Source organism: Brassica napus, chromosome C1, assembly GCF_020379485.1.
Source record: "Brassica napus cultivar Da-Ae chromosome C1, Da-Ae, whole genome shotgun sequence".
Lineage (NCBI taxonomy): Eukaryota > Viridiplantae > Streptophyta > Magnoliopsida > Brassicales > Brassicaceae > Brassica > Brassica napus.
The window spans coordinates 14,742,356-14,768,836 of record NC_063444.1 but is presented as its reverse complement, the minus strand read 5'-3'; the positions used below and the strand labels follow the sequence as shown (position 1 = coordinate 14,768,836).

General features: G+C 37.2%; 4 protein-coding genes across 4 annotated transcripts; 3 read left to right on the top strand and 1 right to left on the bottom strand.

The window, feature by feature from the left end:
- Positions 1-1,059: 1,059 nt before the first annotated feature.
- LOC106428291 (26S rRNA (cytosine-C(5))-methyltransferase NOP2B) lies at positions 1,060-4,975 on the bottom strand. The gene is made up of 16 exons (XM_013869032.3): positions 4,423-4,975; positions 4,214-4,277; positions 3,990-4,123; positions 3,802-3,885; positions 3,634-3,708; positions 3,486-3,557; positions 3,315-3,388; positions 3,060-3,112; positions 2,861-2,970; positions 2,609-2,677; positions 2,448-2,522; positions 2,195-2,287; positions 2,022-2,101; positions 1,844-1,943; positions 1,428-1,717; positions 1,060-1,354 (listed from the first exon to the last, which is right to left on the bottom strand). The coding sequence occupies exons 1-16, from the start codon at positions 4,906-4,908 to the stop codon at positions 1,300-1,302; spliced, it is 1,914 nt and encodes a 637-aa protein (XP_013724486.1). The 5' UTR covers positions 4,909-4,975; the 3' UTR covers positions 1,060-1,299.
- Positions 4,976-6,000: 1,025 nt separating this feature from the next.
- LOC106428274 lies at positions 6,001-7,086 on the top strand. The gene has a single exon (XM_013869018.1). The coding sequence runs from the start codon at positions 6,001-6,003 to the stop codon at positions 7,084-7,086; it is 1,086 nt and encodes a 361-aa protein (XP_013724472.1).
- A 6,588-nt stretch (positions 7,087-13,674) lies between these two features.
- Positions 13,675-17,029, top strand: LOC106428294 (oligopeptide transporter 5). The gene is made up of 5 exons (XM_013869035.3): positions 13,675-14,083; positions 14,235-14,686; positions 14,809-14,906; positions 14,996-15,568; positions 15,805-17,029. Exons 1-5 carry the CDS (start codon positions 14,005-14,007, stop codon positions 16,874-16,876), a joined length of 2,274 nt encoding a protein of 757 aa, XP_013724489.2. The 5' UTR covers positions 13,675-14,004; the 3' UTR covers positions 16,877-17,029.
- Positions 17,030-22,670: 5,641 nt separating this feature from the next.
- Positions 22,671-24,435, top strand: LOC106428285 (E3 ubiquitin-protein ligase At4g11680). Its single transcript, XM_013869024.3, has 2 exons — positions 22,671-23,005; positions 23,134-24,435. Exon 2 carries the CDS (start codon positions 23,189-23,191, stop codon positions 24,215-24,217), a length of 1,029 nt encoding a protein of 342 aa, XP_013724478.1. The 5' UTR covers positions 22,671-23,005; positions 23,134-23,188; the 3' UTR covers positions 24,218-24,435.
- Positions 24,436-26,481: the final 2,046 nt, after the last annotated feature.

Below are 26,481 nucleotides of genomic sequence, written 5' to 3'. Positions count from 1 at the left end.
TTTATTAATTCATATTAGTTTATTAGTTACATCATACTTCCTCCGATTCATATTAAGTGTCGTTGTAGAAAAAAAAATTCGTTGCAAAATAAATGTCGTTTTAGTATTTCAATGCAGAATTTATTAATTTTAGTTTTCAGTTTATTTTTCTATTGGTTGGAATATGGTTATGTGTATGAGTATTGATGTTTTTATATAGAAAATATAAAAAATTAAATATCTTTTTAATTCATGTGCACAAATATAAAATAACACTTAGTATGAAACAGAAAGAATATATGTTTATTAATTTATCGAATATTAATTTATAGAGTTCCCGCTTTATATTTGCAATGTTTCTGAACTGTTATGAAAACTATGCAAGACAATAAATAATTATATGCAAGAATGATGTAAAAAGTAAATGTTATATGAAAAATGTATCTAATCCATTACGTTGTACATACATTTTGCAGCAACAAGGTTTTCTAGGAATTAATATTTACTTTTTACCTTTAAAAGCTGTATGTTTCGGGGTGCAAAGGAATCTGTTTTCAGTGTTCTTTATACGATTTTGGAATATCCATATGTTAAGTGCATACATCAATTATACAATGATACTTTTTCTCAATGTGTGTTTGTGTACTGTGTACAGCCAGGATAATATGTGCTGAAAATATAAAAGATAGTAACAAGAAGATTCGTTAAGAGAAGTTAATGATAAAGGTCCGTCCCCAAAGAGAATCTGACAAAAGATGGATCAAGAACTGAATGGATTGTCATGTTTCACAAGTCCCGCTTTAGAAAACCTTCACATCTCCCCCTAACAATGAACAGCTCACTCCAATTCCCTCTGTTTCAATTTCATCAGATTGATTCCCTCATTCTATCCTTTTATGTTGTGTAATGGACCCCAATCGACCAAACTTTATCTATTCAATAGAAGAGTTGATGTGATCAGAAAAATCCATAGTCTGTGATAAACACTTTTGTGGTTACCCTGTGACAAAAGTGGGGACTCATTTTGATTTTTTTTTCAACTAATTTATAATTCCACAATGGAAAAAGATACTAAGAACAGGTCCACACAAAACAATCTTATGAGATTGATACAAAACTTTTGTTGGACATGCATGCAACTTGTCCACAAGAGTGTCACTGTTTCTTTCCCATGGTTTTAAGTAATCCAACTCAGTTGATTAAACAAAATACAAAGCTACTGCAACAGATACCTTAGCCTCAGCCAACAAAACCTCCTTTCTTGTTTCCTTGGCCATGACCAGAACACCAATTGATTGTTCTCCGATATGCATCAAGAACCTATCTTCTCCCAGGCTCCTTAGTATTCTCTCTCATGACTTTTCTTTTATCTTCCCTGCAACATATTCAACTATTAGATACATATGATTCAACAATATAAAGCAGGAAAAACACTAGAAATCTTTTACCTAGCTTGTGCAATTTCAGCCTTCCATTGTGATCTCTTCTTCTTTTGCTTCCTGGGTCCTTCCACATTAGCATTTTCGGTTTTGAAGTTTTTGTTCTTTTTGCCTTTGTTGTTCGCCTTTGAGATTGAAATTCTTTGTTTGTTCATGTCTACATTGGCTCCAGAAGGTTTCTTCAACTCCTTAATGGACTCATCATCGTCATCTTCATCACTAGACAACTGAGCTTGCTCTTTTGTTTTAACCGGCTCATCACCTTCTGAAGCCTTCGTTTCATTGCTCATCTTCTTCAGCTGCAGGACGAATAAGAAAGAAATACATTATCGATTTGAGCACTATGATATTTTTCATAGAACATATATTCTAGTATCTTTCGGGGGAAAAAGCTGATCACAGGCTAAACCTCAGGTGTATAATACCTTTGCCACAAAGAATCCGTCCATGTTGTGGACGTGGGGATAGAAGCGTCTAGTTTTCTCCAAAGTAGGGTGGAACCGGTGTTCTCTAAATCTACTAAATCTGATGACATGAAGTAGAACATTTGTAGTTAGACGAAAGAGCATGAAACGTTCCTATGGAGATGAAAATGTATATTACCCTGCTTGCCCAAAATCAAGTCCACATGGAACGAGTTTGACATCCCTCTTTTTTAAGGCATAATCGATCACAGCTTCGTTCTGCATAGTTTTGTTTTATAAATCAAAATACTGACAAAACATGAGGACGCAAGAACAAAAACAGTGGAATAAAAACAATTACGGTTAACCAACCTCGGGAATCATAATGGAGCATGTTGAGTAAACAATATATCCACCGGTTTTGGATTCGGCGTCCACCAAATCAATAGCAGCAAGTATAAGTTGCTATGCAGAAAAATATAAAAAGAGTATGGTTAGCATTACAAGCCTCAGGCATCCTTCTAAGCTTATCACAGTAACAAAATGTAAAAGGTTGTTACAACAATTTTCATCATTAAAAAAAATCGTTTGGGAATGTAAAAGAGTAATAAAGGCCCAGCCAAACCTTTTGCAAATCAGCAAATTTCCTTATGTCATTGGCACTTTTGGAAGTTTTAACTGATTCATCTTTTGATATAACCTGCATTATGTAGAAGAAGACATAAAAGTTACGGACATGGAGAAAAACTTAAGAGACGATAAGAGGGCCGAAAGAAAGTTTCTTACTCCAGTTCCACTGCAAGGAGCATCCAACAATACTCTATCTACCGAGTTCGGACCAAAAACCTTGGGTAGCTGAGAGGAAAACAAAATGGTATAAACAAGAACTGCAATGCGAATAGTAGAGAAGGTGTCCGTAAAATTTTAGTTCCGTGATACAGTTTTGTCAGTAACTTTTCATTTGGTAGAGCTCATGGTCTACAAATAGTTTGCAGAATTTAATATCCTCAAGTATGTATATAGGTTCAAGAAGCTAACCTCTCTTCCATCATAGTTACAAACTATGGTATTTGTCACCCCCATGCGATGCAGATTGGCAGTGAGTGACTTAAGCCTAGGTACTTTCATCTCGTTTGCATATATTATGCCTGGTCACAATTATCATCATAACGTTAGGATAACCAACTAAAAATAAAAATTAGAGGTTAAGAGGACAAAGAAACCAATGAATGCATACCAGTATTCTTCATTAGGGAAGCAACATAAGTTGTTTTACCACCAGGGGCAGCACTGCAGGCATAGAGTATAAAGACCTTGTTATATATATATATATCACACTAAACTAATTGCATCTCCTACGTAATGGAGCATTCATATTGACTAGTCCGTTTCTAATAGAACTTTGAATTACAAGACATGATATAAATCACAAACATGCACTTGAAAATCAACTTAAGGTACAACTTTGTCAGCATAGATACAATAAACTTACGCCATGTCCACAACGCGCTCATTCTCTCGAGGAGCAAGAGCCATCACTGGCAAGAAGGAACTAGCACTTTGCAACTGCAAATGCACCAAGAAAAGACTTAAGAAAACAAGTACATGATACCCGTAAAGTAAGTATGAGCTGGAAGTACAAAAAGATCAAGAAAACACTTACCATATAGCAACCAGCCAAATATTCAGGAGTTGCACCAATTGGAACTTGTGAATCATAAACGACAAGTCCAACCTATAATTTTTAATCACAGGATTAGTTACAGAATGTCCACAAAATAGGACGAACACGATCTTCAAACACAACTTACTTTTGACCACTTGCTTAATGGGTCTAGATTAACTCCTCTGTTCAAAAGTACATCAGCCAGATCCCGTCTCCGAGTCTATCCAAAACAAACATCACCATATAATTATTTACACCTCAACAATTGAGAAACAGTTACTACTCCAGAGTAAAACTGTACAACCAAGTTCACCTTAAGAGTGTTGGTACGTATAGAAGTAGGCCTTTGCTTTTCAAAAGCTTCGATTAGTTCCATGAGTTCAACAGGAGGAAACATCTGCCAAAAATATCCCAATTCACCATATGTGAGTAACAAAATTAGCTAGCGCTTAGATCAAAGAGAGTGAACATAAAAAGAGAAGTCAGAGATAAGCGAAAAACCTCAACAAGAGTTCCAATAAGAAACTCATTATAGCCGTAATAAGAAGCAAGATCAGCCTTAAGCTGTTCAACAAACTCCTTCCTCTTGACTCCTTCTGGCCTTAAATCCTTAAAATTCGACAGCACTCTAACAACTGAAACACATATAAGTAACATCAAGCAACGAACAAAGGTCAAAGGCTGATTCCTTAGGAAGAATCTTAAAATTCGAAAAAGTTGCTCACTCTCTTTGATCCTAGTTTGCAAGGCAGGAAGATCTGGTGGCCCACTTGCCTCTTCTTCAAGTTCCTGAAACAATGTAGAATAATAACAATGATAAAATAGCTAAATTCCAAATACTCCATTGATCTTTTCAACAAAAACCAACTAACAATTGCAAAAATGTTAAAAAAAAAGGAATGAATTTGATTTGTAACATTCAAAAAGATTGTACCTTTTTCGTTGGTAGCCGAAACTCATCAGGTTGTTCCTTAATGTTCATCTGCAATTCATCTTTCGCATCTCGCTCCTGCCTTTCACGTTCTTCATCAATAGCTTTACTTTCCTTCTCGAGATCAGAGTCAGAATCAGAACCCAAAGTTTCCTCCTCATCATCGCTACCATCGAGAAAGTCGTCGCCCAACGGTTCTGTATCTTCTTCTTCTTCTTCTTCTTCTCCATCACCATCTGAGAACAAGTCAGAACCCAATTCATCTCCTTCATCAGAATGTTCACTCACTTCTTCTTCTTCCTCTTCCTCCTCATCATTATAAACTTCAGGCTTCTCATCCAATATACCTTTCCTCTGTTTCTTCAACGGAGGCTTATGGGATTTCGCCGCCTTCTTCGGTGGAGGCGTGGGATTCGATTTAGTCCGCTTAATCAGTGGAGGAGTCTGCGACTTAGCTCCCTTCTTCTTGTTACGCGTAAGAGCAGGCATGGCGACGGTGTTTTACGACTTTTGGGTGGTTTATTGCGGCGAAGGTTTAGCAGAGCTGTTGTGTAAGAAGACAGGGTTTAAACTACGCTGTTTAGTGGGCTTATTTGTATGAAATTAACTCTTAATGGGCCATTGTTAAAGATTTTACTTGCTAGCCCATTAAATTGTGTTCCATCTATTGGATTCACTTGTCAATGACTTTTTTACCACGCAAAAATATGATCGCTAAGACTCGACATGTCTTAAAACCGTGATCAATGGAGATTTCTTGAGGTGGGGTTCTGGGTTCTTAGCGGAATATAAGAATCCGTCCCTTAAATTTTAACTAAAAAAACTAAAAACCGACTCTTAAATATTCCGTTAGAAACCCTCACCCTAAGAACCTCCACCCTAATAATCTCCCATTAATTATGCTCTCACCGGATAGTGTGTAATAGCGTTTATGTCAATGTGACCCTTGGCCACTTTTCTATAATTCGTGTATGCATTATTAGCCAGCTTAATTTTATTTAGTGTTGAAAATTAATGCAAAGCTTATTAGTTCGTTTAGAGTTTGACATGCCGCATGCGTGTAGTAGAGACTTCACAACAAAATCATTATGCATGCTCCGTCGTTACCCATGCATGAATACTGCGATAATGAAACTAAATTTACTTATTTAAACAGGTTTTAACTTTTGAATTAGTTTTCCATCAATAATTGGTTTTATGCCTTTCAGAATCGTTTTTGAGATCAAATGAGCAAAAATCGATCATTAATTGGCTAAGGAAAGATAAATAATAATTAGGTTGACGAAAAATAAAGGTTTTGGCGATTTTGGGAGATTTCTAGATCTGAGCCGACCTCGAGAACGGCGTAAGATCCAGCGGTTTCCGGTTACTCTGGAGGGAGGGAGACTATCCTACACTCTTCTCGACCAGATCCCTCCTGCCCTTTGCAGTGTTCTGTTCTTCCACAGCTACTTCTTGCAATAATCGTAGTAGTTTTTACCGTGTGTGACAAGGCACAGAGGTCTGAAGAAACCTAAAGCATAACCTTTTATTCCCCTTTAATAGGGTGTACCCTTGGTCGATCTAAGCAATTCTTCTTTGATGTATCGAGCGAGGAATGATCGTACAAGAGCGGAAAGCTCTCGACAAGTCCGTCGGAAGCGTGAGGATGAGGATATCATTAAGGTTCCTGAGTTCGACTACACTGACCTTGTTGAGAAATATAAATTTTCGCTGGTGGGAAGGATGTTTCACCAAGACGGAAGAAGCGTTGATGCCCTAATCAACCACATGCCGAAACGCATAATTTGGGATGTAGAAGGTCGAGTACGGGGAACTAACCTAGGCAACAACAAGTTCCAGTTCGACTTTGATAAAGAGGAGGATCTACAGAAGGTGCTTCTCCGTCGGCCCTGTCATTTTAATAGATGGAGCTTCTCACTTGAGAGATGGAAGCCTACAATTCAAGAGGACTATCCAAACTCTCTGTTGTTATGGGTCACCGTTATTGGAATCCCAACTCATTACAAGAAAGATGAATCCTATAGGAGTATTGGACAAGCGCTAGGAGAAGTGGATAAAGTGGACGTGGAGGGTGGTAGAGTTCGGGTCCACATAAATGCAGAGGAGCCATTGCAATTTGAACGAAGAGCAGGATATGCGAATGGAGATGTGATCAAGGTTGCCTTAATATATGCGGAACTGCATAGGCATTGCTATATCTGTAAGCGAATCTCGCATGAAGAAGGCACCTGTCCTGAGCTAACTCCGGAACAGAGGGAAGCAAACCGTATCCTCCGGCTAGAACAAAAAGAGAAGGAGGAGTTAGCGGCTAGAGAGGCATTTTCTGTACCACTAAGAGGTCATGATACCTACAATAAGATTGATAATCATACGAGATACCCACGCGAGGCAATTCTGCAGAGGAGAACCTCGGCTGAGCCTACAAGAAGAAGCGAGAAAACGAGATTTGATGAAGGCCGTAGACCAGAACATGGAGATTTAAGAGACAATATCTCGAATAGGAGGGACAATCTCGCAAAAAATGTCTGGAACAGGCTTGACCAGAATTACGTAGGAAAAATTCCCCGAAATCGGGAGAGACTCCACCCCTACGAAGAGAGTCTGAGATACTTCATAATAAAGGAAAATATGGAGACTCTGCATCATCCTCCAGTTGGAGAGTAAAGGGTTCTAGCCCTCATAGTGGAGTTAGAATCAGGGAACAAACAAACGAGAGGAGTAGGATCGAAACTCCTACAACATCAACTCGCTCCTCACCAGATTCTCAAAGAACTATCTCAGAATCCCACCGTCCTTACAGAAGTTCGAACCAGGGGAGAAGACATGACAACCACAAAAGACAAGATCAAAGACTGGAGTGGCAACCGGTTCGAGCCGCAGAGAGACGGAACGAAGGTCAGGGACGTCCCCACCCTGAACGAGAAGCAGGGCATGAAACAGAGGAAGAAAGGAGGCGCTGAATCAAAGGAAAGATAATCGCAGGAACTGAAAAGGAAACAATAACCGGTCGAACTCCTAGCCATGTTGTTATTGGGAATGTGATGACTTCTGAACCAACTACAACAATGATCCCTGAGACTCAGGTGTACAAGTAAAAAACTAACAATTCCCTCTCGGTGGAACCAGTAAATGTTCTTATGCTTAAGAACAAGGAGACATCTTTAACTCAAGTGAGAGACATCGAGGAACAGAATAAAGAACATGAGCTGGATAAGGGAATCAGAGCTAGCGCTGAGAACCATAGGGATGAGGAGGACCTGCAACTGTTAACTGAGGAGGAGATAAACCAAATCGCAGAGCAGTATGGGAGTGTTAATCTCAAAATGGATGAGGATATGCTGGATGAGGACGATCTCCTGGATGAACCAGAGATCCCAGAGACTCAGGTTGTACCGGAAACTTTCATAGAAGAACACTTAATGCCCCAGTGCTTCCTCAGAGAGCGAATAAAGGGGATGAAGAAGTGGCTGACCAGATTAAGAAACCTCATCACGTGGCTGGACAAGGACAAGAATACCAAGACGGCAGGCGTGTAAGAAAAGACCAAAAGGATAAGGCGCAAATAACCAGCGATGGGAAGCGGAGGAGCCTTAGAAGCCCAGACAAAAAAGGTTTAATAGCTTCCAAGAAACTTGCTAACAGAGGACGTGCATCACCGAAAGGCAAGCTGATCAGATCGGCACGCCTACATTTGGGGAGAGAGTCGACCCCTATGGTCCCTCGTACTGAGGTGTATCCCTCGGCTGTAAGAGGCCGAAAATCTTCTACTGTGTCAGGTTCGGTGGGGTCCCAGAAACCACCCAGTACTCATATATGAGTGTAATCGCCTGGAACTGTCAGGGGGCAGGAGCCTACCTGACGAAGCAGCACCTGCGGGAGTTGCATCGCTACTTTCATCCTACTTTTATTTTTCTTTCTGAAACAAAAAACACCTATTCTTTTTTGCATGATTTTAAGTTGGAGTTTGGTTATGATAATTTGTTCACCGTGGATCCTGTTGATAGGAGCGGTGGACTTGCTTTGTTTTACATGAATGCTTCTGATATTGTCATTAATTTTTCCAATCCTCGTATGATTGACGTTGAAGCGCAGGTAGAAGGACATAAGGTGTATATCACCTTTATGTATGGAGATCCGGTGGTGGAATACCGAGAGAATGTATGGGAACGACTGCTCCGTATGAGTGCTACTAGGACTGGTGCATGGCTCCTAATGGGGGATTTCAATGAGATCACAAGCAACTCAGAGAAGAAGGGAGGGAAGAAACGTACGGAAGCTTCATTCCTACCATTTAAAAATATGCTAGCAGGGTGTGGGATGATCGAATTCCCATACAAGGGAAACTTTTTTTCCTGGGCGGGACGCACTAGAGCAGGACGGGTGCAATGTCGATTGGATCGAGCGGTGGGAAATGAAGATTGGCATAATATTTTTTCCCACACTTAAGTGGAGTATCTATTACGATGGGGATCGGATCATCGGCCTATTCTTGCGCGATTTCAAACTAAAGATATTCAAGGAAGAAGGAACTTCAGATTCGACCGAAATTGGTTTGGGAGAGAGGGTTTCGTAGAAGCCGTTCGTCAAGAGTGGGAATCTTTGAAAGGGGAGCCGGACCTGGAGCTATTTGATAAAATATGCAGAACTCGAAAATCTATATCGAGATGGAAGAAGCGGAACCCTACAAACAGTGCGAAACTCATCGAGAGTCTAAAACAGCAGCTGGACGCGGCTCAGAATGATGAAAGTATATCGAGCGAAGAGGATTTGGAGTTAAAATGGAAACTCTGCGCAGCTTACAAAGAGGAGGAACTCTATTGGAAGCAAAAAAGCCGCGTCTTGTGGCTTCGGGACGGTGATCGGAATACAAGATACTTTCATGCAAAAACAAAACAGAGACGAGCTCGTAATAGAATAACTCAACTGAAGAATTCCATGAATCAGTGGGTTCACACGGAAGAAGACATAGAAGCTGTGGCCTCTGATTATTTCCAGCATTTGTTCACTTCATCAAATCCAAACCCTCCGGTATATTACCACGGCAGTAAGCGACGAGATGAATCAACGTCTGTTACGTATCACTCAAGATGAGGAGATTAAAGAAGCAACCTTTGCTATCAACCCTGAGAAAGCTCCTGGTCCAGATGGTATGACTAGTCTCTTCTATCAACGGTTCTGGAGTTCAGCGGGCAAGGATGTTTGTGCTATGGTCCGAAACTTCTTTGAGACGGGCGAGCTCGATGAGAGATTGAACATGACTAATTTATGCCTTATTCCAAAGACGGACAGACCCGAGACGATGACAGAGTTTCGGCCAATCAGTCTCTGTAACGTTGGATATAAGATCATCTCTAAGATCTTCTCGTCTAGACTCAAGCGTATTCTGCCTAAGATTATATCGGAGACGCAGTCAGCGTTCGTGGCGGAGTGACTTATTACAGATAATATCCTGGTGGCTCAAGAGATGTTCCATGCTCTACGAACGAACCCGAGCTGTAAAGAGAAATTTGTGGCGATCAAAACCGACATGAGTAAAGCGTACGATCGTGTCGAATGAAGTTTCATGGAAGCGTTACTTTTGAAGTTTGGTTTTGACCAGCAGTGGGTGACCAGGATTATGAAGTGTATAACTTCGGTGTCGTACCAGGTGTTGATTAATGGAGAAGCAAAAGGCCATATTACTCCGACACGAGGCCTACGACAGGGTGATCCACTCTCTCCATTTCTGTTCATCCTGTGTACCGAAGTTTTGATATCACATATTAAAAAAGCTGAAAGGAATCACACTATTACGGGCTTCAAGATCGCGAGAGAAAGCCCCGCCATCTCTCATCTACTTTTCGCAGATGACAGCCTTTTCTTTTTCAAAGCGGAACTATCCCAATGCGAAGAATTGGTTCGTAGCATCGACGTCTATGGTAACGCCTCAGGACAACAACTGAATAAATTAAAATCTTCAGTTATGTTCGGTTCTAAGGTCATAGCGTCCACAAAAACCGATCTGAAAAGATCACTTGGAATCAACAAAGAAGGTGGTTTGGGGATGTACTTGGGTATGCCGGAGAAGATATGTGGATCAAAGAAACATGTGTTTTCATTTGTCCAGGAGAGGATGAATGGGAGAATAAACTATTGGTCTGGAAAACTTCTATCGAAGGGAGGTAACGAAGTCCAGATTAAATCGGTGGCACAAGCTGTCCCAATTTTCGTTATGTCTTGCTACCTGCTGCCTCAAGACATATGCAAAAAACTTTCCGCCGCAGTGGCACGTTTCTGGTGGAGTACGGGGAATAATAATCGAGGATTACATTGGGTGGCGTGGGACAAGATATGTGTGCCAGAAGATGAAGGAGGACTGGGGTTTCGAGACTTCCGAGATTTTAATCTGGCATTGCTTGCCAAGCAAGTGTGGCGTTTGTTGACACACCCACACTCCCTCATAGCACGAGTGCTGAAAGGACGGTACTATAGACACTCGAACCCACTGCGAACGGGGAAAGCCAACACGCCTTCGTTGGGATGGAACAGCCTAATGGCAGCGAAACCAATACTGGTTAATGAGATTAGGAGAACGGTTGGAACTGGCGCAAATACATACGTCTGGGAGGATGTCTGGCTCCCCACTAGCCCTGCTCGAGCGGCAAAACCTAGGGGGGCAGTATTGGATAAGGATCTTAAGGTGCATCATCTAATTGATTTTGATACGAAAGAGTGGAAGGTTGACCTTATAGAAAACCTTATAGAACCAGAGTATATACCTCGAATACTCTCTTTACGTACTAGTAAATCTGGCCGCCAAGATGGATACAGCTGGAACCATACAAATTCGGGATGCTATACAGTGAAGTCGGGATACGCAGTTGCAGTCGAACAACGAAAGAAAGCGCAAGAGAGAGTGGTCCTAGAACCGAACTGTAATAGCCTAAAGAAGAAAGTTTGGAAGCTAAAAGCGCCGAGGAAAATTAAGCACTTCCTTTGGCAAGCTCTATCAGGCTACGTTGCATCAGCAAGTAAACTGAAGGAGAGGCATTGCGGTACTGATACGGTCTGTCAACGGTGTGGAGCAGAGAGTGAAACCATCAACCATATTCTTTTCGAATGTCCTCCGGCAGTGCAATGTTGGGCTCTGTCGATGGTTCCATCGTCTCCGGGGTACTTCCCGTGTTCTTCTATATACGTAAACTTTGATATTCTGCTGTAACTAGGAGTAAATACAAACCAGCATGCCATGGATACCTCGATGTTCCCCTGGATAGTATGGTACTTGTGGAAGGCCCGGAACGACAAATGCTTCAACAACAAAGACACAACGGCCATGGATACACTGCAGCTGGCATGTCATGAAGCGGAAGCCTGGAGGATTGCGCAAATTACACCGGAGACGATCTGCGAGGAAGAAGCACACGTGAGGAGGTACACAGAGAACGCGACCGGAGTAGTGACTGGACGATGGAGATGCCAGATTGATGCGTCATGGATACAGCAGGGCGATGGGACGGGTCTGAGCTTTATACTCTACGAAGAGGATTCAGTCATCATCGAGGGTCAGAGAAGCTGTAGACATTCGAATTCACCGCTACATGCGGAGGCAGAGTGTCTTGTTTGGGCGATGGAGGAGCTAAGTGGTCGAGGTTTCAAGCATGTGAGCTTTGAATCTAACTGCCAGCAACTAGTACAAATCATCCAGTCCTCCAAGTTGTGGTCAGCCTTAGAACCGGAACTCGATGATATTGAAATACTTCGATCCTCTTTTTCATTTTTTTCTTTATGCTTCATTTCAACATCTTTGAACACCCGTTCAAGATCTTTAAACACCCGTGTGGACTCTTTGGCTAAAGAGGTCCGATCACGAGATTTAAATTTTGTAGACATTGAGGTCCTCCAACAACTAGCTCCCGCAGCTAGTATGTTAGGGCCGGTTTGAACTTTGAATGAAGCTTTTGATGAAAAAAAAAAAATTGGCTAAGGAAAGATCACCAAATAACATTCTATTCTAGTTCTATTGATCCAGTTCGTTGGGTTTCTGTTTCAGTTGTATTATGACAACGTATCATCACATTTAAATATAAAGTTTTTTGTCGAAAAGTAAGACTTCTTTAAAAACGCAAAATGAAAACACGAATTTTATTCTGGTGAATTCTGATCCATATAGTTGTAAAAAAATTAGTTCAATGATTGGTTGAACAAAATTGTATAATTCTATTACGGATTATGATTTTGCAGGTCTAATTATCAGTTCACAAACTTAGTATCATAGACGTTGACGTGAAACTGATTGAATAAGACAGTAGCTATAGAAACAAAAACTCGAATAAAAGTGGAACTTCAGAAGCATGCGTATAATATTGAATAACCGATGGATTATGGAAACTATGATACTTATACATAATATTTAGAATCTCACAGAACACAATGATACAGATGTGACTAGCTAGGAATGTTGAGCCCTTAATTAATACGCGATAATTAAGCGTCATCACCAACTACTACGGAAACTTGGTATCAATGAAATTAATCTATGTAAATGTTTTGCTTTTTCTAAAAATAATTCTTTTTTAGTAGTAAGAACAGAAAGAACACTAGCTAGCTAGTAATCCAAAAAGAATAAGACCGAACACACATCTATCTAATGTGACGCGCGTCCTATACATAGAAGAGCCTGAGTCAACTTGGGGAATGGATGAAGCGGTGCCAGCAAGCATTCCCATTGAATATTTAGCAAAACCGAGTAATTGGTGCATTCATTAGTCTATCGCTAAGTTTTTGTTTTCAGCTGCAGGTAATGGGCGCCAATTAGAATTGCAAACTCATACGGTCTTACCTCACAACATTTGTCATGTTCCATTTTTTTCTTGTTAACATCCGTTCCTTAAGTTATTATTGGAATGCTCAATTTATTTTTGTAACTTACTCTCTATCCCTTGGTTTACAAAAAAAAAAAAAACTTACAGTCTATCCCAAAATTTTACGTTGGCTGAAAGTTATTTTTTTTTTTAAAAAGCTTAGTTATCTTCCATAATTAGAAATAGAACTTTATATTTTATATAATTGGTTACAATTTGATCTTTAAAGCAAAGCTACAGAGTGAAAACAAAAAGCTGAGCTAGTGTTTCTGTTACTTACTGAATGCTATATTTAGTATCTTTATTCTTTTGGCTAAGGTGTATGTTTGGTTAAGATACCGATTTGTAGAATCTGCCACACCTTTATACTCCAAGTAAAGATTTCACTTTCTATCACGAAGTTGAAACATTTGTCTCCTTTCACTGAAACAGGCATAGTTTCAACGAATCAATATTCTTGTCCACTTTTAAAGTGTATTTAATTATGTTCATCTACAAATAAAAACTGCGTACGTCTTCTCACTTTACAAATTAAAGACAAAATACTCTCAAAGTGTTTTCTCTATTACTACATCCTCTTAATAGCAGTATATATATATTTCAAAAATAGTCTCTTCTACAAGTGTTTGCAAGCAAATTATCTTAGTCTTTCACTTTCCGGCGACTTATCAAGGACCCGGCCATACTCACCGGATCCGACATTAAATTCGCATACCTTCTCGAAGAAGAAGAGAGAAAAATGGTTAGCTCTCTCGAAGTCACAGGACCTGAATCCAATCCCCCGGAGCAGAAGTTTGAGTCCAACATCGTCATAGCTGGTAAATAAAACTCGGTTCTGTTTTGGCCATTTTGGTTCGGTTCGGTTTATTCTTGTTTAATTAGATTTGCATCCCAATCCTATCAATGTTGGTTGGTTCTCCATTAATAAACCGATTTTTGGCCCGGTCTATGACTTTTTTGGCGGTGCAGATGAAGAAGGCGAGGAGGAAAACGACAGTCCAATAGAAGAAGTCCGCTTAACCGTACCAATAACCGACGATCCATCTCAACCGGTCTTGACATTCCGTACATGGTTCCTAGGCATAATCTCGTGCGTGGTACTCGCGTTCGTTAACCAGTTTTTTGGTTACCGGTCGAACCAGCTCATGGTATCTTCAGTCGTGGCACAAATCGTCACCCTCCCAGTAGGAAAGCTTATGGCCACGGCTCTACCAACGAGGAAATTCCGGTTACCCGGTACAAACTGGTCCGGTTCGTTGAATCCTGGACCATTCAACATGAAGGAACATGTATTGATCACTATCTTCGCTAGTGCCGGAGCTGGAGGAGCTTATGCGACCAGCATCATTACCATCGTCAAAGCATTTTACCACCGGAATCTCAATCCCACCGCCGCCATGTTACTTCTTCAAACAACTCAGGTGTACAATAAGATTCAAGTATTATAATAAGTTGGTGTTACGTCAAAAATAATCTAATAATGAACGGTTTATTTAATTTAATTTATTTCTTATACGTTTTGTCTGTTTGTTGTATATATAAGTTGTTGGGGTACGGATGGGCTGGTATGTTCAGGAAGTTCCTTGTGGACTCACCGTACATGTGGTGGCCTTCAAATCTTGTTCAAGTCTCTCTCTTTAGGTACGTTTTTTCACCATGCACACGTGAACTGTCGATAAATTTCAAAATGTGCAAAAATCAATCAGTCAATAACCTTCGTTTACTTTTAGAGCGTTGCATGAGAAGGAGGAGAAGTGTGAAGGCAAACAAACGAGGCTAAGATTCTTCCTAATAGTGTTCTTCGTGAGCTTCGCTTACTACATAATCCCTGGCTACATTTTCCCTTCCATCTCATCCCTCTCCTTTGTCTGCTGGATATGGACACGCTCTGTCACAGCTCAACAGATCGGTTCAGGGCTACACGGGCTCGGCATTGGCTCGTTCGGTCTAGACTGGTCCACGGTCGCAGGCTTCTTAGGCAGTCCTTTAGCAGTACCGTTCTTCGCTATAGCCAATTTCTTTGGAGGTTTCATCGTCTACTTCTATATTATCCTTCCTATCTTCTACTGGAGCAATGCCTATGATGCAAAGAAGTTTCCTTTCTATACCTCTCAGACATTTGATTTCACCGGTCAGCATTTCAACACCACTCGGATCCTTAACCAGAAGACATTCGATATCAATCTTCCCGCTTACGAAAGCTATAGCAAGCTTTACCTTAGTGTTATGTTTGCTCTCATCTATGGACTCAGTTTTGGTACTCTTACAGCAACCATTTCTCATGTCGCTCTCTTTGACGGAAAGTAAGTACTATGCATCTCAAACTATAAGCATGGCCGGTCCTGAGTATAGCCTAGTGAACAGTGGCATAATTTCCCAAAATTTTACTAAAAATTTACATATATAAGTTTCCAAATTTACTGATTTTTTTTATATATTTAATTGTTTACAATCCCAAAATCTCACGACCGGCCCGGCCCTATGATTATTATATCAGTCTTCATCAGTTTCCATGAAAAATCTCTTGTTGTTGTTTAAGGTTTATATGGGAGATGTGGAAGAAGGCGACATTAACGACAAAGGACAAGTTTGGAGATGTGCATACAAGACTAATGAAGAAAAACTACAAAGAAGTACCGCAATGGTGGTTTGTTGCGGTTCTCATTGTTTCCTTTTGTCTAGCTCTTTACGCGTGCGAGGGATTTAACAAACAGCTTCAGCTTCCATGGTGGGGACTTCTCCTCGCTTGTGCCATCGCCTTTACCTTCACTTTACCTATTGGAGTTATCCTAGCCACTACAAACCAGCAGATGGGTCTTAACGTTATAACAGAACTGATCATTGGGTACTTGTACCCGGGGAAGCCACTTGCTAACGTGGCTTTCAAGACTTACGGTTACATGAGTATGTCTCAGGCATTGTACTTTGTTGGAGATTTCAAACTTGGTCACTACATGAAGATCCCTCCGAGATCTATGTTCCTTGTTCAGCTTGTTGCGACCATGGTTTCTTCAACCGTCTGCTTTGGGACAACTTGGTGGCTGCTTTCTTCCATAGAGAACATCTGTAACAAAGATAAGCTCCCAGTGAGTAGTCCATGGACTTGCCCCGGGGACGAAGTGTTCTACAACGCGTCGATCATATGGGGTATCATTGGACCTGGAAGGATGTTCACTAGTAAAGGTGTTTACCCTGGGATGAACTGGTTCTTCCTCATCGGCCTCCTTGCTCCTGTCCCGGTCTGGTTCTTTGCAAGGAAGTTCCCGGAGAAGAAGTGGATAAAGAAAATTCACATTCCTCTGATTTTTTCAGCGACTACAGCGATGCCAGTGGCTAAGGCTGTGCATTACTGGTCGTGGGGCTTTGTTGGGGTGGTGTTCAACTACTATATCTTCAGGAGGTACAAGGCGTGGTGGGCAAGGCATAACTATATTCTTTCTGCAGCTCTTGATGCAGGTACTGCGATCATGGGAGTGTTGATATACTTTGCGTTACAGAATAACAACATATATTTTCCTGATTGGTGGGGGAGTGAGAACACAGACCATTGCCCATTGGCGCAATGTCCTACGGAGAAAGGGATTGTCATTAAGGGTTGCCCGGTTTTCTAAAGAGTATCTGCTCTAAAGTTTTTTAGAGCTACAGGTGAGTGATGGTCTGCCAGATGGTTTGAGGGCAATACTATTATTGTGTAACTTTTGTGAGTTTAAGAATTCAAACAATGTAAGAAAAATTGATTTAGAATATAAAATTGATTTAGAATATGTTTCTCAAGAAGTAAGCGATCAATTCTTGAGAATTTTTTAAAGCTGGAAAACAACACTTTAACAAGATTTATAAATCCAATCAAGTCTCCATGAGCTAACCATGGAGAATTATGACTAGAAGTAGAAGTATGGTATTAGCTACATTGCCTGTTTAACTTCAACTGAACAGTGCAAGTTTCAGTCAGTCACTGTAATTAAAAAAAGAGGACAGTGACTAAAAATGATATACTACCGTTCTGTACCTTTAATGTCCTGCTTTAACAATTCATGCGTCTCACCCTTTTTTTTTTCCGTCTCACTTACTTGGTTACAGCGTCAAGAAGCTGTTTATCAAAATCTGTGAAGGCCATTTCATTTATCTGATGAACTGTAGAGTATATAAAAACTACATTAGCTGATGACTCCTTTAAGAGAGTATAGCTTGCTGCCTCCATCTGCTCCGATCAATCTCCAGTTCTTGAAAGCATTCCCCACATAAGCGAACAAGGACTACATAACAGATTATTTGGTCACAAAACAAGATAATATTACTACAAAACTGATATATTGGAAAAAGCTAGCATTGGCTAGTTCAAGAGCTTTGGAGGCTTACAAATATTATTGTACTGATCAGAGACTACATGGAATAAAAAGGAAAACGATTACACTTCCAAGTAGAGTGGAGCATGAGGTATATAGCAAGATATGATATCGGCCGAGTTCTTGGCCACAACATCATTCAAATCGTTTATTTTCAAGAAAGTAAGTACCCAACAACACCCATACATTAATGTTCCTCTATCTGATCCATCAAAGAAACAAAAAGAATAGAAGTTTACTTGACGTCATTTCAAGTCTAAGGCCAAAATTTTCACGCAGTGACACAAGTACGGTTCCACTATGTTTGAAGCTTCCCTGGTTGTTAATTCCAAGCAATCTATTCTATTAAAACAGCAGTGTGACCCATTGATAACAAATTATGTCCAATTGATTTTTTTTTTATAACCGCATCTACTTTAATTAAATCAATAACACGTTCTCTTTGTATAATAAGCAATTACGTTTTCTTCCAACACAAAGGAGTTTTTGTAGGTTTATGATTTTAAAATTGGGCCATGGGCCTCGATTTTGTTTTTAAAATCAACTGATTTGTTCCATTTGGTCTGATTGCAAGGAGCCATATAAATTTATATTGCTTTCTTAACCACATCTAGGTTTATGGCTAATTTAATTTTAATAAAAGAAGACTAATAATATTGATTATTAAACAAAATTGCAATTATACTCGATTATTATCTATTATATTAAAACATAAATATAACCAATTGATAAAAAGTTATGTCCAACTAAAAAAACTAATTTTTATATAACTGCACAAGTTATATAACTTCATCTAAATGAATATATTTTAAAGTCAAGGATAACCACTTTAAGTCATGTTTTAAAGAACTACTAGATTTTGACCCGTCATTTCAAGGGCGGGTATATTTTTTGTTTTAGTTATTTTTGAAAATTTTAATTTTAATAAGACCTTCACTAACTTTAAGTAAAATTACATTTAATAAATATTTTTTAATCGAATAACCTATTTAAAACCCGTTATACTAAATGAGTTTCATTTATATGAATATTTATTTCCATTAAAATTTCACTTAAACCCTATTAAATCCTATTTTTAACATCAAATGCTTTGTTAATTGATAAACTTAATGTCTGTGTAAAATATTTAAAATTTGAAAGAAAAATGTCTAGTCGAATAAATCTATTTTTTTGGCGGAGATGTAAGCTATGCTGTTGTACTGTGATAATATTTTTTGAAAAAAATATATCAAATTTTATTATAATTATGAGGAATAATTATTATATTATGTCAATAACGTAACGCTATACATAATTATATAAAATAATGTGTTATATTAATCAAATAAAAGGTTAAAATAAAAAAATAATTTTTATTTAAACACCCAATAACAAAAAAAACCAAAAATATATGGTAACAAAAATGTCTTTTTAATGTCGAGAATCAGTTTTAACCTTTATAAGGGTTTATATTTTTATTTAAACACCCAATAACAAAAAAATACAAAAATATATTTTTATAAATTTTTGTTGCCATATACATAGTTCTTTAAAATTATCACAATTATCCTGGTCACCTAACACGGATATGAGCATATTATGGTCCATTTGAATACCCGGAAAGAAGGTCTATCCGTGGGTTGCACCTCCCCTTGGGCATTAGTCTTAAGAGAAACTAATTCAAACAAATAATATTTTTTTTAAAAAAAACAGTCGTATAACAGTTTCGTGAAACCAACTACATTACCCATGATCATTCTTCTTTATCCATGACCATATATATATTTTTTTTCGTAAATGATCATATAGATTTTAAAGTATAGCATACGGTAAGCATAAAGATCACCTATTCTCTGTTACATTCTATTTTTTTATTGTTTTATTAGAGTTATAATATTAGTTTTGGTCGTAAATTAACATACTGAATGAATTACTAAATGAATTTAGTCAAAGAAACATAAATTCAGGTCACAGTCAAAAATTAGGAAAAATAATGAAAGCAACAAAAAGCTGTGAAACGGGAAAGCTTTGAACTAATATTTATATCAAACAAGCTAACTAAGATCAACGTAAAAATATTTAAACAAATCTAACTTCATTTTATAGTATGTTTGTGGTTAAATAATGATAAGTGTGTTAAAATTTTCTTATATATATACACATATCCTTCTGATAAATCAAAGGTAAATAATACATGTTATTTTAGTTATATATAATTAAAATTTATTTTATTTGTAAGCAAAATAATTCTCATGCAAAGCATGGGCTCAATACTAGTATTACGATATTATCTCATCTATGCGGACATAAACCTTATTAGACGTACCTAACTATGGGCCTCGGACGGATCGGGTATCCGGATAATTTTAAGGTATCCGGATTCGGATCCTTATCCAGCGGATCCATAATTTTACTATCATTATCCGGATCCGGAGTTCTCGGATATCCGGATCCGGATATCCTTCTAAAAATTGTAATATCCGGATCCGGATTTGGATCCTTAAAATAAATAAAAAATAATATTAATATATATAAAATATTAAAAATAATTTTAAAAAATATATATAATGTTTTTAATTATTTCTATGTATAATATTACAAAATTTACATACAATTTATATATAATATTATAAAAATGAAAATATATTAAATAAAATTAATTTTTATATATAAATATTATTATTTTTGAAATAGTTATTAATAAAACTTACGGATCCGGATATCCGGACTAAAAAATAAATATATCCGGATCAGGATCCGACTTTGACGGATCCAACATTTTACTATCTGGATCCGGCCCCTCCGGATATTCGAATTTTCGGATTGGATCCGGATCGAATCTCGGATCGAATCCGGATCTCGGATAAAAGTCCCAGGCCTACCTAACTACGACAAATCATTTAGCTGGTGGTGCAGACAGCTTATACAAAGGTTCTTGATTATATATTTAGAAACAAATCGTTGTGGAGACCGTCTAAGCATATGTTGATCTAATCTATTCTTACTGGAATAAATAAAAGTCCAATGCGAAGTTAAGATTCTCAGTTTATTAAGTGTCCAGTTCATAGTTAAGATAAAACAAGAAAATAATCTTGGAATGAATGCTTGATAGCAACTACCAAAACAAAAAGTTTGAATTTAATTATGTTGGTTTTTAGTTTGAGACCATAAATAATACTCCCTCTCTTTTATTGTAGGTACTTTTAGCAAAAAAAAAATTGTTTCACAATGTAAGTAATTTACCTATTTCAATGCACTTTTTTTACATTTATTGGATACTGTGTGACCATTTAAATAATGTTAAGTTTTTCATAATTGGTTGAATTTATTGAGTAAAATGATACTTTTTAAAATATAACAACTTTCTTCCTATTAGTACTTTTAGGCTACTTTACTTTTAGTGTTAAAAAAAAGGCTGCTTATATTTTTAAACTGGAGTAATAAAACTCGTATATATGTAGTAGTTACCTGGAGGTAAACGAGTGGAGAGTATAAAAGATCAGGACCAAGAACGTGATCGTAGACAAGGAACCGGTGGTCGATGGAACGGTCGTCCAAGTCTAGCCACTCCTGGACCGTGAACCCTTCGACTTTAGCTTCAACTATGCGCATGCCACTGTCATGTCGTTGCAGCGAATGTAAGGTATGGCTTGAGCTGAAGGGTTTTTGTTGTCGAGAATCCGGATCCGACCAGTCACATGGTCATAACACTGGAGGTCGAGCAAAGGAAACGTGATGTGATTCAAGTCGACGATGGTGAAGTCACGTGTACCCTTGAAGAAGTAAACAGCTCGGACGTAGTGGAGCTTCACGGCCAAGTCCATGGCCGTGAGATGCCGTGGCTTGTTCTCGCCTGTCATAGAAGCAGGTACCACCGACGAGATCTTCATATCTGTCACTGGGCTTGCCTCCATTTCGAGTGATAGGAGAGAAATAACTAATGTGTACTAGTTTAAAGCCTGAATAGATGTATATGGCAACAAAAATTTATAAAAATGTATTTTTGTATTTTTTTGTTATTGGGTGTTTAAATAAAAATATAAACCCTTATAAAGGTTAAAACTGATTCTCGACATTAAAAAGACATTTTTGTTACCATATATTTTTGTTTTTTTTTGTTATTGGGTGTTTAAATAAAAATTATTTTTTTATTTAACCTTTTATTTGATTAATATAACACATTATTTTATATAATTATGTATAACGTTACGTTATTGACATAATATAATAATTATTCCTCATAATTATAATAAAATTTGATATATTTTTTTCAAAAAAATATTATCACACTACAACAGCATAGCTTACATCTCCGCCAAAAAAATAGATTTATTCGACTAGACATTTTTCTTTCAAATTTTAAATATTTTACACAGACATTAAGTTTATCAATTAACAAAGCATTTGATGTTAAAAATAGGATTTAATAGGGTTTAAGTGAAATTTTAATGGAAATAAATATTCATATAAATGAAACTCATTTAGTATAACGGGTTTTAAATAGGTTATTCGATTAAAAAATATTTATTAAATGTAATTTTACTTAAAGTTAGTGAAGGTCTTATTAAAATTAAAATTTTCAAAAATAACTAAAACAAAAAATATACCCGCCCTTGAAAGGACGGGTCAAAAATCTAGTTAAGATCTTAAATTTCCCACCCTTGGGTTGTACTCTAAACCTCATAAATCTGCAAACAGATCAACGCGATCAGATAATAAAACTGCATTGTTCGGGTTCAAATCATCAAAAATCAGGACAATTATGACAGATGATAAGGGAGAATCAGTAGGATGAGCACAATCTTTAGAATAATTATGACATATGATAAGGTCGAATCAACATTTGGTTTGACTTGGGATATTTTTCTTGTTTTGGATGGATTTACCTTCTTGATTTTCGCTTACAGTTTAATTATAATAAGTACTTTATCAACAGAATAAATGTTTTATGATGTTCTAATCAAAAACTATTTGCCTTCGCATTGAGGGAGAGAGGGAGTTTTTTTTTCTGAAGAAGAAGAAAATAAACGAGAAACGGTTAAAAGCAGCGGTTGCTGTCGAAGTATTGCTTCAAAGGCAAAAACTTAGGTTGTTAGGTACTTAGGTTTATAGACCAGCGGTTATCTTCTCCCTCTCCTGCGTCTGTTTCTTCAATCCTAAGCAAAAATCCATTTTCTTTGGTTGCTTCCTCGTCGCCATCACAACGCCTAACTTCATCTTCTCTGACATAATCAGTATACCATCCCTCCTTCCTCTTCTTCTTCTATGATTTTAATCTTTTCTTCACTATATCTCAAAAACGTGCTCCATCTAGGTTTTAGCAGTCTTTCTCATACCTTATTATGTGTTGATAGTCTTTTTGGCCTTTCCTCTGTTTCGCTCTGTTTTGCTCTGTTTTGCTCTGTTTTCACTCAGGTATTCATGTGTTTTTTTTTAGTTTGCATATACATTTTAATAGCATTTTAAAGATTTTTATTTACTTTCTAGCTCCAGCTTGATCAAGTACTGTTGTAATCTTTTTTTATTTTGTTTATCATTCTCAGGTCCTAAGAGGGATCACAAATCAAACTCTCTGTTTCTTGGCTTAAACACTCCACTATGAGTACACGTTATACAACTCAACTGCAATCATCAGCCATTACATCTATCACCGTCTCCTCATCTTCTTCCTTAGACACCACTCCACGAGATGATGATAACACTCGCATGGTTTCAGCTTCCAACGCTGGCGTTAACTCTCCAACGCCCTTCTTGATAAGACTTGCAATGAGGGTATCTAGAGCAAGGTGGTTCATTTTCTTGAGAAGAGTGTTTCATTACCAGAACGGTTCAAGATCCGATCTTGGCGCCAACCCTTTTGAGTCAACCACTTGGATGATATCAGAGCTCATCGCTTTACTCGTACAGATCACTGTGATCACATTCACACTAGCTTTGTCCAAGAACGAGCGGCCTATTTGGCCAGTGAGGCTATGGATCACCGGGTACAACGTCGGATGTCTGCTCAGTCTGATGATATTATACGGTCGGTACCGTCAGCAAGACGTTAGCCAAGGCAATGGGTTTACCTTTGGTGATATTGAGCAGCAGCAACAGAGAAGCAGAGAAGAGACCAGGTGCTCGCATTTGATGAACAGATGCAGGACATTGCTGGAGCTGTTCTTTGCGATATGGTTTGTGATAGGAAACGTATGGGTGTTTGATTCTCGGTTCGGTTCTTTCCACTATGCTCCAAGCCTTCATGTCCTCTGCATCTCTCTTCTCGCTTGGAACGCTCTCTGCTACTCCTTCCCGTTTCTTCTCTTCCTCCTGCTATGTTGTGTTGTGCCTCTCATTAGTAGCTTCCTAGGCTACAACATGAACATTGGATCCTCGGAGAAAGGAGCTTCAGATGACCAAATCTCTAGTCTCCCAAGCTGGAAGTACAAACTCATCGACGAAACATCTGATTCTGATTCTTCTCACGCAAGCAATGATCCGGAGTGTTGCATATGTTTGGCGAAGTACAAAGATAAAGAAGAAGTGAGAAAGCTACCGTGTTCGCATAGGTTTCATGTAAAATGCGTAGATCAATGGCTTCGTATTATCTCGTCTTGTCCTCTCTGCAAACAAGATCTCCCCAACTAAACGAGTCAGAAGATTGATTGGAATCTCTGAGTTCAACCAAGTTCCATGCCTTTGTTGTTCTTTACTTGCGTGTTTCTTGTCTTTTATGTTGTCCCTCACACGGACCACACCGGGTTACTTGTGTGAATGTTATTGTTTTTTTTGTTTGTACAAAAGGAGCTCACCAGGAACCGTAACCATCATACGCCATATACATGAATAAATAAGATTCGAGATAATGATCAATGTGTTTGTTTACGGATACAGCGCATCATGTGGTCTCTGGCTCCACTGGACGACGTGTGAAAGTGAATGTAAACAATAACTAGATCTTGGCGCGGTTGCGCGCGGGTGTTATTTTCCGGTTTTATAAATATATCTATATCTATTCTATTAAAACAACAGTGTGACCCATTGATAAAAGTTGGATCCAACATTAACGGCAACAATACATGCATCCATCATTTTCGATCCAACATTAACGGCAACAATACATGCATCCATCATTTTCGAACATAACCACCCCTTTATATAATTTTCCAACGTAACCACTATTCCTTAATAGCTTTAGTTTATCCTTCACACGCCTAACAAACTAAAGTAACCCCCACATCATAATCACAGCGACAATATAGGGAACCTCTATTTATATCTAATTTCCTTTTTTTACAATTTTTTCCCTACTAATGGGGACCATTATTTACTATCAGTTAAATTAGCAACTAATATATTTTTCTGGACTTTACCACCATATTATCGATAGCTAATAATATGTAACCTTAATACCATATTTAATATCGATTGTATCTTAATAATATGGAGCATATCTATTTTTTTTTAATTATTTATCCAATAAAACAAGAACATTCCATCAAATCAATTATTCTAAAATCAATTTCGAAATTTGATCATCTAACTTCTTAATCCCGTAAAATATGCCCTCATATTTTGCAACAATTTTTTTAAACTAAAAACTTTTTCCTTCCCCACAATCGTTTCTATCACCATCCTCTTGTAAATATTGAAAGAACAGGAAAACAGTTACAAAACCCTTTAAAATTGGGCCATGGATTTTGATTTACGTAACCCATTTATAATTTCTATACAAATTATCATGTGTAATATTATGTGTATTGTATAATAATGATGTAATTATAATTATATACAAAATTAAGTAATTCCAATTTATGAAAAAAAAATTGCAGTTATTTAATCTGTCTATTTAATTATTGTTTTACTAGATGATGACCCTCACATTTGTGCGGATTAATATATATCCAAATAAATCAAATTTTAACATTATTTTTAATTTTAATTTGATTTATTTAATTAATTTCAAATATTAAATTAAGTAGAAGATATAATTTACTTTATTTACTACAACACAACATAGATAAAATGTTTTGTTACTTACAAAAATTTTCATTTATTCTATCACCAAACTACACATATAAAAGTATCATCATCATAACAATATAATAAAATTTTATTAATACTGTAGACTAACATAAAAGATAAATCTATAAAACCTATCCCCTCTTCATTAAAAATTTAGTCGCATTTTATCTGAATTTATTTTTATCGGAGTTTGTAGTGACACATATTAACAAAATCTACAATGATTAAAAACATATTTCTATTTAACTAAAATTTTATAAATTAAAAATAATAATTATATATGTCTAATAAAAGCTGTTTTGTAAAAAAAAAAAATAACGGCTAAAGATTGCATTCTTTAGACTCATATTTTTTGTTGGTAAGATAATTCGATGATCTAAATTAGAAACAAACGTCATTTAAAAACAATTAATACAAACATCAACCGATTTTATATAACTAAAATAAACATAAGATGAAACTATAAAATTATTGCTAAAATTTGATAATATTCGTTAATCATAATTACCCCTGAATATAATGTGAATATTTATTAAATAATCACTAAAACTGTTTTAAAACTAACAAGTTAAAAATTATTTATTAAAAATAATGACTCCGGCTAAATCATGAAATATGACAAATAAGTTTTTCAAAATAGTAAAACATAATCAAAATATCTTAAAATCATAGAGAACTTGATAAATTAACAAAACTAAAATTATCACCTAAAATTATTTATGACAAATAAAGAAATTTATCAATTAAAATTATTAAAAATATGACAAATAAATAAATAATTTAAATATGAAAAGCATAACTAAAGCAAAAATTAAAATTATCAAAATATAACAAATAAGTAAATTACCTAAGATTATGGAAAATAAGATACATAAGTAGTAAAATAT